This window comes from Anas acuta, chromosome 7, assembly GCF_963932015.1.
Source record: "Anas acuta chromosome 7, bAnaAcu1.1, whole genome shotgun sequence".
Classification (NCBI taxonomy): Eukaryota; Metazoa; Chordata; class Aves; order Anseriformes; family Anatidae; genus Anas; species Anas acuta.
Genome location: NC_088985.1, coordinates 10,153,361 through 10,168,718, shown reverse-complemented (window position 1 = coordinate 10,168,718; position 15,358 = coordinate 10,153,361). Strand labels below are relative to the sequence as shown.

The 15,358-nt window shown below is 36.2% G+C and overlaps 1 protein-coding gene and 1 long non-coding RNA gene across 25 annotated transcripts in view; one reads left to right on the top strand and one right to left on the bottom strand.

Moving 5' to 3' along the window:
• The window catches only part of LDB3 (LIM domain binding 3), a 118,642-nt gene that overhangs the window by 48,839 nt on the left and 54,445 nt on the right, over positions 1 to 15,358 (bottom strand). For 17 of the 22 annotated variants that reach the window (XM_068689394.1, XM_068689391.1, XM_068689395.1 and 14 more), the window contains one exon: positions 11,774 to 12,180. In XM_068689394.1, coding sequence (XP_068545495.1) covers positions 11,774 to 12,180 — 407 coding nt within the window. Of the gene's footprint in view, positions 1 to 3,280; positions 3,485 to 7,128; positions 7,152 to 11,773; positions 12,181 to 15,358 lie in introns of all 22 variants that reach the window. The other 5 variants (XM_068689401.1, XM_068689403.1, XM_068689410.1 and 2 more) reach the window with 2 other exon arrangements.
• LOC137859908 (uncharacterized) overlaps positions 1 to 15,358 on the top strand; it is a 91,015-nt gene that overhangs the window by 61,114 nt on the left and 14,543 nt on the right. The window lies entirely within an intron of this gene.

Genomic DNA, 15,358 nt, shown 5'->3' with positions numbered 1-15,358 from the left:
CTTATATTATGACCAGTATACAAAGAAGCTGTTTAAAAGTGTATGTATAGATATGCCATTTGCATAAATGTAGTTAAAACAAAACAAAACAAAAAAACACCTCTAGAGCCTAGATCACAAATTTTACAGTAGTAACATGTGGCATTAATATGACATATTAATATCTTTGTGGTAGATGATTAAGGCAGGAAATGGAGCTTGGTGAATTAACCTTCCCTAACAAAGTGAAATATGCTCCTATAAATTGAACTGGATTAATGCAATACATTGGAATATTTCCAACTCTATCTTTAATGCAGCAGGCCTCTTTCTTTGTCTAAAATTGTAATTATATTGCAGATGAATAACTAGGACATTTGAGCCACTCAGCATGGAAGTGCAAAACACAGAGAATCGCTAATTATAAGCACTTCATAAAGCTAAATGTGACAGTTGACTCTTAGAAATAGCCGGATGATATACATAACAACGTTAATAAGTAGCTCTTATACCTCTTGTTTTTTTTTTTTTTTTTCCATCTGGGTGTGCATGTGCAGAAATATCATGCATCTTTAAGCACATTACCTCAAACTGATGTTACTGAAAAAAAAAATCTGCCCTAAGGAGTTAGATCTTTTGAAGGTTTTTCATACAATCTCCTAAGATACTACAGTAGGATTTGACAAAAAAACTGTCCCTTTTCCACATCATCATACAGGTCAGGTATTATTAATACTAAAATGATCTTTAAAGACAGTCAAACCTCTTTGCATAAGTACTAATGTGATTTTATCTTGCACTTGAGTATAAACCGTGGCTTACCATGTGAATCGCTTCCTGGAATCATTACTCAGTTTTAATTTGGCCATGTCGATAATTGGTAAGTAAAAACACAGGAAGGACTATAGAGTTCTATAGCTAACATAAGCATTCAACAAAATACTGTGACATAATATATTAGACCGATTATACCTAATAATGAAAGTTCCGAGAGGTAAAAATAGTAAACCAAACAATTCCTGCAAGTTGGTAAATCACGCAGCCAAGCTGACTTATTGTGAAAAACACTAGACTTTACTTAGTTTGTACTATCACATTATTGATTCTGCTACTGGAACTGTTAGATCTTAATCCTCATAAAATTGTTGGATTTACATCTGCTTACAGAAATCGTGAATTTGGCTGAAACTGCCTAATGGAATTCAAAAGAGGTTTGACAGAGATGTACTTGAAATACCTAACCACAATGTTTTATTGCAACCAACTCTTGGTTCTTGGTATATCAAAATCAACTGTAACAAAGCAGCATAGAATAAGGAAAGACATGAAGTCAGGACAGTTAAACAGTGCTACCTTCAAGCTCCAGCATGAGGTCTGAGTTAAGTGCAGTGTAGTTTATAAGCTTTTCTTTAAGTTCTCCTTGGTGGCCCAGTATATGTGGGTTATTCTCTAAGCAACATGCACACAATGCTGATCTCACTGACAGGAAGCATCACTGATTTCAAATGGTCAAGCTGCAGAATGAATCCTTATCCTAATTCTAATGACACTGATAACAAAAGTAAACAGTTTTTGCCCGCCAAAAAGAACCAAAATCCTTTGGATCTTCAGTGCAAGTACACTTACTGTCTTACATACTGCCTCGTGGCTTCAGGACTTACCAATAATGTAATGCTAAAAGCCCAAAGAAGAGTAAGTGCCAAGACCACATTATAGGCAGAGAATTGAGACCAAATGAATCAGTACGTAATTTGGTCTGCTTTTATATGAGAAGCTTCTCATACAATTATTTCTGCATTAAGCAAGCTCTTATCTCAGACTTGATCAACTAGCAAACTAAAGAGTATCCTCAGTTTCCACTGCAAATTCAAGTTCAGAATAACACAAATGTCGAAGCAACACCTTAAAGAAATGAGTTGTGTGTTTGATCAAATGATTGCAGGTCAGTTAATGGGTAGGCTGTTGTTACATCAACAAGAACCCTGCCTTTGTATTATTAACACAGCATTCTAAATCTAATCTACTGAGAAGAACAAAAAAAAAAAGTTACAAAACAGGCTGTAACACACAGCACAGCAGATTTAAAGAGTTTCCTGCACCTGACTGAATGTAGATATAGAAACACCCATTTCCTCTGGAGTCAAGTGAATGTTAGGCTTGGGAGACAAGTTTTTAAGCATTAAAGTACTATTTGCGTTATATAATGCCATAGCATTTAACAGAAAATACCAATATATCAATCCATGCCTATGAAGCATGTGAACCATTACAAAAACCACAGTCGCAATGAATTTCTTGTACTTCGCAAATTGGAAATATGGGTCTACTTACACCTGTGGAGATTCACTGAGCTATGGTCAACATGAACAAAAGGTTGAGAGGAAAGAGTCCTCCTCTCAATTAGGGAGGGTCATGATAAACACAATGAAATAATATCAGTGCAGAAGAATTAGTGAAATAAAAAGTCTAAAAAATAGAAAAGAAATGGCCAGTAGAAGGGAACACAAGCAAATACATGAAGTATCTGCATTTTGAATAAGGCTGCAGCTAGCATTTAAAAGAAATTATGTTTGTGTGTGTTGCTGTACCTATATTTTGGTGTCATGTGATAAGCAGTTAAGTTCTGTTTTAGGTAGAAAGAAACTTGGTAAGAAAGAAACAGCACTACATTCATGCCACATATAATTTCAGTTAAGCCATAAGAAATGTGGATAAGTTTATCAGATAAGAATAGCCGAAATATGCACTAGAAAAGCAAAATTATTAAAGATCAATGGATTTTGGCATAGTCCAAAGGATACCAAAGCATATGCATAAGACATATGCATATGTACAATATGTAATCTAGGGATAGGGATAATACAGAACATTCTGTTCTGAAGAATAAAACATTGGACAGTACTAAATAAATATGTTGCATTCTTTATGTATCAATCAAAACCCCATCTCCTTTTTTTTTTTTTTTTTTTGATCTGTGCACATTAATACAGTGGTTATTACAAAGCATGGTCATGATAAGTGTAAAGTCATCTAACTTCATATATAGTGCACTGAATATATTTTGGTGGGGTTTACCATTTCTAGGAAGAATACTAAAAATAATTGTTACATTTTCTAATTATCCACCCTTTTAACTTCAAAATAATAAAATGATTTCAAGCACTATCTAGAATTGATTTGTATTTTTCATGGATAAGATACTCCAGAAAAAAGAGTCAAGGAAGAGCTGTTGGCATGCACATAGGGGTTATTAGGTGTATCATGCAGAGGAAGAACATTTTACACAAAGAAATAATCTTACCCAGCAAATTCTCCACCTTGGGCTTGTGCCTGGCCTGCAATTGCATCCATGATAGCATCTTGGGAATACATGCTGATCGGAGTGTTATACTGGGCATGAATTATAGTAGCCTTGCCGCCTAGGCCTTTCACCTCAATGGGTTTGTGTGTAGACAGGGCAGAGTCCTTCAGGACACTGGGGTTGAAACGCTCCGTGAACTCCGTACTGGGTTATGCAAGAGTGAGGTTCAAAGGGAAGGGAGGGAAGAAAGGAAAAAGGTGTGATAGTTAAGTGGGAGAAAAAGCACCAAGAGAGGAGTGTGCATGCGTACTCACGGCATCTCACCACAAAAGCTTCTGTTCAGAGAATAAGAGACAACATAATAACAAGTAACAGCTCAAAGCTGGCTGTGCTCACGGATGGCATTTTTGTGTTGGCTCACAAATGTGCTAACAGAAAAAAAGGTGAGAGTTGTCACTTTCCAAAAAAAAAAAAAAGCATGAAAAATCCCTATTTGTATTATTTACAGATATTAAAATTATATTCTTACATGAATATATACATGTAAGTGTATACACACATATACATGCACACCTGCATATATCCATACCCACGGATGCATGTATGTACTTGAGAGAATTCCCAGTGAAGGGTCTTACAAAATGCTAGGAAGTACAATGGGGTGAACAGATGTCAGCTTCACTATTGTTTGGAAGGTTACAGTGTTTTTTCTCAACATGATTAATCATAGTGAAATTTAGTACTCAAAGCTTTTAATGTTCAAAGCTCTTTTTGTGGACTCTAAATTAATCTGCACAAAATCTGCAGATGGCCAAGGCATTGCTGTAATGTGACAAATGCTCAGTCTCAAATCAAACTACCTCACACTGCAATCAATGGAGTAATTCCAGTTGGAGGGTGTAGCCATCTTTTTTCCAGGGGCTTCATTTACAAGGAAGGGCATTTATTTGAGAAACTGAACCGTGAGCAAGATAACTGGAGTTCACATAGCAATAGGAAGAGCCAGTTTAATGTCAGACTTCCACCAAATTGCACCTGGGTTCCTTGTACCGCCTAGCTGTATATTGTCACAGTCCTAGAGTGAGGACTGAGGATTGTCTGGAGTTTTAACAGATCATCTAGATCTCAGCTGTCAGTCACTGAAGTAACTGCTCTTCTCTAAACCGTGGGAGATAAGATTAATATCCAGTCTGCTGTTCTTATCTTGCCAACAGCAGGACGATGTCAGCAGTATAGATTCTGGATGCTCACCAGAACTGAGCAAAACAGAGTCTGTCCTTTGAGAAACACAGGTATGTCACAAAGGTTTCATTTTGAACTGAGCCAAAAGCTAGAAGTGGATATATTCCAGCCCCTCCCATCTCATCCCCCCCCAAATCTTATTTTTATGATTACTTATTTTTAAATTATTTATATATATAAAAATTTATAAATTATAAATGTAAATATTTATTATTTTATATAAGCATACATATTTATTTATATTTATAATTTATATATTTATATGTTAATATTACTATATTTTTAAGATTATTTATTTTTAAATCAAGTTTCATTTTCAGTTTAAAACCACTAGATCATAAGTTTATCAGCCAGTATTACGTCTTGCTGAATTTCTTCCTGCGACTGAACAACATCAGCTCTGGTCGTGGAACAAGCGTGTTCCTGTCTGTCATGGGTTAGCCACAGGGGGTGTTTGAGTATTAAATCCAAACCATCAACTCTGCATGTAGGAAAATGGAAAATCAAGTCGGGCTGGCAGCCATCTGGCTTAGTTTTCTGGTGATTATGAAAGGTGCTGTGCCACCCCTGAATCCAGCCAGAGGACTCCGTTATGCTTTCAGCTTTTTTAGTGGTGGGATGCCCTGATTGAAGATGGGCAGTAGGAGAGATAGGAGAGATATTACATGACTCAAGACGACTTGATAGAACATTACAGCAACATGCTCAAGAAACAGAAACCGAGATACACACATGCTGTATTACAGCCTGAGCTTTCAATTACACACACCACTGTAAGGGAGGGAAACAAGAAGCTGCATTATGTTTGCAGGGCAAAGTGAAAATCAGCTTTTTACAGAGACATTTTCACATTTAAAATGTCCCTTCATTAGCTATTTTCAACTATGACAATATTATTATTATATAAAAAAAATCATCTGTTGAAACGTGATGTGCAAAGATGTGCAATCTGTTATACTCCTGACCTTCCAGCATGCACATGCCTTACTCTAACAATGGTATCTCTTTTCTTTGTAATACCCTCCACAATCACCTGATCTTTAGGAACACAAAGGTCCTTGAGATCTGGAATTCAGTGTTCTCTTTTCCACATACTATTAGACATATCAAAGAGATTCTAAACCCAAGATCGGATAAGACTATGAATGAAAAGACAGAGGTTGAATTTGCCACTTCTAAAGAATAACGTTCAAAACAATTGGCTTCCACAATCAATTACATAAATAAAAGCTACTAACCTTAGAACAGCCTAAGCTTTCCTAACAACAATAGTCATAGTGATTTAGCCTTTGACTCATGGTATTTAAACAGTTTCAGTGATGCCTTCCAATAGTTTTAGTCATATTACATGTACCAAGGCAAAACTTTCACTGAAGTCAACAAGATTCCCATAAAACCAATAGAAAAAGCTACAGATTTTCAGCTGCAGAGCTTTCATTATAACCCTGGAAGTAAACAGAAGGCATGAATACTTGTAAGGGATGCTGTGCTCCAGGACAAAGTGGCAGAAGTAAGATCCTACTGGAGCAAATGTCCGAAGTGACCGGGATTTTTCTGCTAAGCTGGAAAAGGACTACTGATGATGCAGAAAAATGAATGCCAAAGAAAGTAAGATAGTAACACCTCTGTAATATGACTTCTGCTTTCCAATACAAGTGTAACAATAATTATCAATGTAAATAGGCAAGAACTTCATTTGTCCAAAGGAGCTACATCATATGCAGGACATCACTCTCACACCTCATAAAATCAACTGAGAATGCCAGACCAGTGTAAATTATATGCATTAAATATTATTTCAACTGTATGTCTTCTACTGCTTCTAACCTTCTCTTTTCAGTTTAAATTTGACAGTCATTTAACTAAGACCATTATTTATTTTAAGCTGAATTTAGCCCAGTCTCTTCAGCAATTTCTTAACAACACTCAGTTCAGAGACAGAGGCAGGAATGTAGAGAGAATCCTCTGCCCTTGCCCTAGGAAACCAAAGATCAGAGCTGAGGACTCCGTGAACTTCCCTAAATAAAGCAGATAAATCACAACTTCAAATCAGTGGTGTCTTCTTATTTGGGGAACACTGTTACTCAAGTCAATTACTTTTTAGATCTTTTCAATATCAGTATCTAGTACAAACTTAAATGTGAATTTCAGTGGAGTGGGCCTTCAGAAATTAACTTAATACTTACGCACAAATATACATCACTAATAACATATCAAAAAAGGCTTTGATAAGGCTCCCCAAATCCTGAAGGCATGAAGATTCTTTAAAACGTTAGGAGGAATCCAATCCTGACTGTAGAGATGAAAAAATCTGAAAGTATTTATAAGAACTGAGCAAACACAGATGCTAACTCCATTTGCTGTATTAGAACATCACCACGAATGCCAAACACATCATGTGCTTAGAACATAGCACCACTGGACAGCAGTGGCAGCGTATGACACTTGCCATAACAACAAGATTATTTAAAAAAAAAAAAAAAAAAGCAATACTTTTAAGCAAAACACAGCAGGAACACAAGGGATCATGCTACCCCAGAAAGCAAATCTTCACACATAGACCGTATTCACACGAATACTTGGCACTGTATAGAAGTGATACTAACTTGGAAGTGGTGTTGGTTATAACCTAAAAGAAGAGAAAAAGAACAAACAACATCAAAAACAACTAAACGGAAAATAGCAATAGTTTTTAGAGTGCAAAAGGTATTTACAGAAGCTTACTAAAGCTTTATTTTCAGACCATCTACAAATAAAGAGCAAAAAGCAAATGCATGCCTGAGAACCCCAACATGATTAAAAAAGGAAAAAATGCAGGGATTGTAGTTTATCCACCAGGACTTAGCAAGGTACCATGGCATTTTGGCTGACCCTTGAACATGATTTTATTGCTCTGCATCCCTGAATGTGCTATTGTCAAAGTCTATGGTAGAAAAAAAAAAGAAAAAAAATATTGGCAGAGTATATTCTCATCTGACAATACCAAATGAGTTGCAGAGATTATCCTTTTCCTTCAGATACTAAATATTCAGGGGTGAAGTTTGTTCTCCTGCCATCCTCAGAATTGCTATTGCAAGATTGACTTTTTTTGTCTTTTACTTGCTGGAAAATACCCAAAGAATGTTTTAAGTCTAAACCTAAAGAATATGCCTTTATATTTAACAACTTCTTGGCTTAAATTTGACTGCACCTACATTATGCCAACAGTGGTGTAAGCCAATTAATTTCTGCATAGTCATTCCTAATTTTCTGCACATGAAATGAAGACAGATTCCATGGATTCTGGTATTCTAATTTGGCTATCCAAATCTGAACGTTTTATTCCATGTGTTACATACAAAGTATGAAGAAAAAATCTGGTCATCCTCTATTCTGCTTCACTCCATAAATAAGAAGAGACTCTGATTTGCATGGTCATTCCTAAGGAACACAATACCAGGCTCAAAATGTAGACCTTACGCAGGCCAAAGCTTGAAGGAATGAAGATAGCAAGCTCAGACGGTAATATATTATTGGCAAGTAACTCTTTCTTTTGGATGGAAAAATAGCTTTAAGAGGCTGCAATATTTTTTCCCTTAGTTTCTTCAAAACTTAGATAACTAATTTTTTGCTCTTATTCTTGGATGAAGAGTAATTTATCATAGGTTGAACAAAATAAAAAAGGAAGAGAGTCCAGCGTCAGTTAATAAACATTTCTTCCTATTTAGCTGCACAGAATGCTGTTGACAGAACTGGGCACTGAACCTTCCAACTTGCTGCTGTAACATTGCTGGATCTGGAGTGGATCTGGGATTGATACAAACCCCTGAACAGCAATATTAGAGTGGCATTCAAACTGGATTTGTCTCTTTCTGCTTTTGTCTTGGGAAACCTTTGATATACTGCCTTTATATATATTTATACATACACACACACACACAGTCCTTTTGCAATTGGCTCATCCTGCTGCATTTTTCATGAGCGAAAAATACTCTAAAAGAGACAAAGCTGCAGTAAAGGATTTGCACTTCTGCATTTCGATGGAAAAGCAATCACAGATCACCCTCTACAATTACTGTTCTACAGCCTCTCAGATTCAGGAATATTCTTCTAACTTTATAAACCCTATGTTAAGCCAAATATATCAGTCTGTTACAGGAACCAGCAGAGCTATATTAGGAACAAACTGCAGCCTGTAAGCACCTCAATGATCCTATATCCATTTTAGGTACCTACAGGACAGCTGGACACTCATTTACAATGAAACATGGTGTAACAGTATCATTTTCTGAAGTGGACTCTGATGGCTGCTTTAATCCTCTAATCCAGGTCTCTGCCTTGCATGTACAGTTACACTTCAAAGGCAGAACTGTAGGGTCCTTAAGACAGGCCATAATGACAGGAACCACTTATTTGCACGTAAAAATATGTCTATAGATAAAAAAATCATTACGTCCACACACTAGGAACAGCTCAACAGCCACATATCTCAGGAAAGATTTTTTTAGACATGAAGTCGTTACTCATTTCCTTCAAAATGAGCACAGCTTTCCTTCTCTTTATGTTCAGTGTGCAATGAGAAAAACCTCTCCAGTTCAGAGCCACACACTATTTTGGCTTAAGTCTAAATACGGACACGTATGAAACACCCAACTTGTTGCTCACAGAGGTCACACAGTAAGAAGCCAGTAACCCAAGCCACCTGGCACGTACACGCGGGGCAGGTATTTACTGCCCTTGACCTACAACGTGAAAAATAACTTACGCTGGAATGAAAAAGAACCACATGTTAGAAGCTATGAGTCACTCTTCATATTTATTAATGCTCCCCTTTCCAGAGCTTTCAGCACATAAAGTTCCACACTTTTAACAAGCCACCTCTGTCTTTTCCACCCTGGCCCAGGATGATAAAATCTGCATGTAAGAGTGTATCAGAGAAACACATGCTTTGTTATTCTTCAAAGGTCAAGGAAATTGTCTCAAAATTAATTTTAGTTTAATGATGAGATTTTCCAAAGGGTTTAGCTAAGCCTCTGACAGCAATTCACACAATTAAGCTTAAACAATTTGGTGAAAACAACACCAAACTGAAATACAAAATACATATTTAGATCTACCCCCAAACCTGAATTTCCTTGGAGATCTTACTATACTGGTAAGTGGATGTTCACAAATGCTTAATAACTTCAAGTTTTGAAGCTCCATAATTTAATAATCTTTATCTCATCCAAAACAACAAAGTCCAGAGCTGATTTTGCAGGTCTTACAATGCTTTCCCTGTGTGCTTCTTCATATATGAGATCAAGACTATCATGGATGATACAAAGTTCCAAGATAGCCGCACATTCCATGTTACCATCTGCAAAGCAGTAAGAAAGATGCCTCTCATTTCATGGACAACACTCCAGTGGGAGTGGGAATGAAAACTTTAATTAACTTTTTTTTTTTTTTTTTTATGTAAACAGAGAATCAAGAGTGCTCTAAAGCTCAGAGGAATTACTTGAGAAGACACAGGTACTTAGTAGCTCTTGGCTCTTCCATCTTTTCAGTTTGCTCCTGAGCTGCAGGATAAAGGCTGATTTAACAGAACATTTAGATAATTTTTCATATATTTTCTTCTTTGTTCATTATTCCTGTTTAAAATACGGACTGTTTATCGCTGCTACGGACATTACAGGCAGTTAGTCAGCAAACTCAGAAAAAAATCTCAGATGGTTGTTCCAAGGTAGAACCTTCCTTTGTTATTCAGTGTATCGCCACGGGTGGGCACTGACAGAGAACTTTAATTATATTTGGCTGTGAATGCACACATAAAAAGAAGACAAAGTGTGGAAAAGCAGCAAAGTAAAAAAAGTGAAATGTTTTCTGCAGCTACACTTTTCTACCCCGATAGTCACAGCCATTATATTATGTAGCACCGTTGCAACGCTCTCTGGCATCAAAAATGTGGTTCACATTGACTCCAGTGAGTGGTAAATGCAGCTATGTTGTAATTTTAGTAATAGAGAAATACTCAGAATGCTGAGCCATCCAAAATACAGCCCCTTCACACTCACCCTTGCAGATGTTAAGAACGTATGTGAAGATAGTGGGAGAAAGACAGAGAGATATACTCCCAGGAAACTTTGTATATTGAAGTAAGACAAGAATTAGTTGTCCTGAAAAAAAAAATTAAATGAGGAAAGGAGCATTTTGAGGTTTATTTTGCTGATCTTGCTTATTACTTTAAGTTATTTTCCTTTAAACATGAAAGGCCTTTCTTAATTATCCAGTATGAGAAAAGAGTATAGGATTTCTTCAGATAAGTTAATTAAGATTGGAAATGCTGACTGCTCAAGAGAGTTGTGATGAATTATCTAAACTGCATGAATCATCTAAAGCATGTGTATATGATTTTTTATAGGAATTAAATATCCTTTGCAACAATTTAAAACCTTTAGTTTTACTCTTAGAAAGAGCTTCTGCAATCAGATATAAAGTACTTGAAAATGTGCATTTATTATCACACCTTGAATGGACTAATTTTTTTCCTCATGTAACCATGAGGAAACACAAGTCCCTAGTGTTGAAATGACACTTTTCCCCATATTCTCAAGAAGAAATGTCTCTCCATTTTTAAACAAACACAAATAAACAAATTTGAGATTTGTTTGCACATTAATATATCAAGGCAGAAAAAGTGGGAAAACTTGTTTAACATTGCTCTTTCTCATGTACTGTAGCCCAAGTTGCTTACTTTACACACTTACCAATAAAATGTGAGACAGATGATGTTCAAACCAGAGGATTCAGCGAATTGTGATTTTGACTCATTTTGCATAGGAAAGGCAATACATTACGAAATTAATAGACACTGCAGTACAGTAGGATGTCAGATACTGGTCAAAGCAATTTCTCTTTTATACCAGCTTCTATAACGGCTGGTATGGATACTAGGCTCTATAAGACTGCATGCATTAGTTTAAAATAGAAAATGCCAAAACTCTGAGGTGATTACAGTTACTTCAGTCATAGTGTTCTTCCTCATGCTCTGGTGATTATTGCCAATCCATATTACAATTCAGATACCAAAGACCAAGAGTTATTCTGCAACTGTACTGCGTATATATTGTGGGGGTACTATGCAATTTAAAGATTGTTCCAGATCTTAACGACAAATACAAGACAAATGTGCAATAGGGTAGGTACTAGTACATTCATTTTTTAGCAAAATCATACTTGAATATTATTATGAACTTATTTAAATATTAAATATTTTACCATGTTACCTACCCTCTAGGAAGTCCACCTTCTGAAGCCCTTCGTCTGAGACTTAATTTATGCATCTCAGCCATTTCCCTTAGAGTCTCTGCTGAGTAAAGGCCAATAGGGTTGTTATACTGCCTTGCAGGGCTCAGCTGGTGTACGGGACTATTGCCATCAGCCAAGGCAGGGCTTAGTTTTGAACCTAGATTACTCTTTGCAGGTGAAATGTCAGGAGTCACAGACTGAGAGGACATGGAAGATCTAACTGTGGTAGTCTTTAAGTAGGAAGAGCTATTTGAAAAGCTGATCTCTTGCTTGTTGAGGTAGCCTGAAAACGTTCCATTGGTTGCTAAAACACTACCCATAGGCCCAGTCGCCGTGTTAGTTAGAGGACTGAAGGTTGTTCTGTTGTCATTGATTTCCCAAGCAGGTTCCTGTAGTAGCAAACATGCAGGCCAAGAAGAGAAAAAAAGAAAAGAGCTATCATAGAACACATGCAAAAAAAAAAAACACATCTGCAATTATTGCTTTTTAAACATATCAATAAACTCACAATAAATAGATTAAGGGCCAAAGCATTCAACCTTTCAGGAAAGATTTTAAATGAAGAAGCTCACTGTTTCAAAAATAAAGGTAGCAAAACATACTCAGGCATTTTTGGTTTTTAGTTCAAATCAACAAACGAAAGCTTATAATTAAAAAAGCATTTACTACTAGTCAACCTCATAGCAATAACTGCATACACAGACAACACTGTCCATTAAGTTCTAGGATAATTAAGGAATCTTAGAACATGTCTTGAGGTCAGAATTATTTGAAATAATATACAGACACAAGAATAGTTATTATCGTTATTATAAAAATACATCTCGTTATTATAAAAATACAATTATTCTATTTTTCATAAGTACACTTAAAGTTATTGAAGCCCACACATTGCATTGCTTTCACAGGCTCTCATTCATGCTAATTAGGCCATGCAGCACGGTTAGCAAATAGACCAACTGGACTCAAGAACAGGTATCTGCTCAATGGACAGAAATAGTCTATTCTGATAATTTCTGCATAATTTCCACTTGAAGGAATGCGTGCATGAGTATATAAATGAAGGTTGTATGATCCCACAGCTATGTCCCAGATAGTATTTCTAACTAGGGCAGCAGGATGCATTGTTTTAGTCAAAGTCACAGCTCTCCTGACAATAACTATACCCACAGAAGTATGGTGCTGTACTGTGCTGGGGCTCAAATTAAAACCATACTTACAAGAACTCACCCTGGAAAAAGGCAATACCATGCTTCATTTTCATAAATGATTTGCTATTAATGCAACTTAGTGAAACTAAAGTAAAAGGTACTATCAAAAAAGAAAAATACTGCTTTTCTAGCAACACAATATAGGAAAGAGCAATTGTCAAAAAACAAACAAACAAACAAAAGCATCAGTTAATAAATACAGCTCATTCTCTCAGTTTTGAGGAAGTTACATGTAAAAATTCTGTGCTCATGTTGACTAAAACATCCTCTCTCTGCTTCTGCCCTTCAGTTCAAGCTTGTTCTGGAGTAGCACTATCTAAGTCAGTGGGACTGGAGAGCACTCAGCACTTCACAGGAAGCACTGAGTACCCTTTGGGTTAAATCACCTTTTTTCTTTCCATCTACTGGCAGTGTGTGACTGCAGTTCTGTACTTTTTAGAAGGCTGCCTACCTGCAGTATGGACAATTTCATCAAAGAAGATACAAACTTCTCTTTCAGGTAGTCATTTTACACCTTTCCTATTGATTTTGTTATTTTTATTTATTTATTTATTTTAAATCCAAGATAAATCAGAATCTGAGAACATTCGTTATGGTTGGATATGGAAAAAAACAAACTCACTTTTTTGTTTTTTAAACTATTCTGCTTGTCAGCCTGTCTTTGTCCTGATAATACCTAACTCCGTGGTCTCTCTTCTTTTTTTTTTTTTTTATTTGAGCAAAGTTGTTTCCATACACGCACTATATTAATCTTTAAGCATGTCTGTTCAGCACTTCGGGCTTTCTACATGCAATGTCTTTGAAAATATTTTGGCAATTGTTTTTTTGGGAGGTTGCTTCACACAATGTGAATAATTAGCATAATCAATTATGAAACTGCCTAATAACTACGGTATGGTGTAAAAATTTTACATGTTTAAATAAGAGAAAAAAAAATCAATCTACAGCTGAAGTACCCAACAAACTATTTGAATGCCTGGCAACTTATAGATCTCACTGGAGCCCACAATATTGATTTATAGTTTTTCTCAGAAGCTTAACATCCTGGCTTCAGCCTGATTCAGGCTACATGTGTAAAAGAAGGAGGATCACTTTCCCCTCTCCCTCTGGAGCTAGACACACTGCAGCTGCAGCTGGTACCCAGATACCTGCCCACTCCCAGTTAAGAGGCCCACCAGTAATGCTGCCAGTAGGCTGCAGTCCAGTCTGGGGGACAGGAACAGGGGACACTGCTCTGCAGAAGGGATGGAGCTCACAACCTGCTTTCAGTGAAAGCCAGAACACCAGCAGGTGTGGGTGTGCAGGGACACTGTGCCTGGCACTGCTTTGACTGCCATTATTTAATATCCTACATGCACTTCCCCCAGCGTTATAAGAATCACAGGCCTGAGAATAATTTGGACTCTGATTTTCTGCTTCTGCTACTATTGGTTACCATTAACATCATTTACTGATTTTAATTTTAAGGATCACTACAAAGATAAATATTTTATATTCTCCTTGGGAATTTTTTTATATTATATATTTAAGATTAGGGGTTTAGGGAGTTTAGGGGAAAAATCAAGATAATATGACTTGACTAATTATAATTCATTGCAAAAAGCAAACAAACAAACAGAAAACCCAAGCCCGCCCAACAAAATTAAAGGAGGATAAAATTAATCATAGCATTAATACATTTAAGACATTTTGAATTAAACACGTAAGTCAGATAAAATGAACTGAGAACATTTTTTCACGGTAATAAACAGGAAGAGATTTTAGCTGGCAATAATAGCTGCCCAAGGCTTTTGAAATAAATAATCATAGAAGTGTTTTTCAGACTATTGTACTTTAAATAAATAAATAAAATTGAATTACGTACTTCAGCCATTATACCCTGATGTTGAAAAGGTCAACCAACCAACCTTAAGTGGCCTACAGCAAGTTTCCAAGTATCAATAAATAAGCAGAAAGCACAGATTCTCTCTAAAAATGTTTTTAAAAAGGGGCACATGCACAAGGATGTGTTCATAAATTAAGTCACCACTTGTGCAACTTAATTTTACTTGCTAACAAAGGGGAAAAAATAAACATTAAAAGCAAAACAAAACAATATGGAGGCAATGAAGATGGAAAAGTATATAACAGAGCTATATTAGTTGGTAACCTTGAAAACTCTTTTATCTAAATTTACTGTGGGTTTCCTTTCTAAACCATGTAATAAAGGGATATGCAAAGAGTTCTAATTATACAGTATCAGTGTCAACTGCTAATGAGAGAAAAGCCGATATCCTCAATCAAAATGAATTTTTGTAATTTTGTGTTACTGGACATTAACAGTAAGCAAAGGGAAAATTATAGGTCAGCCATAAGT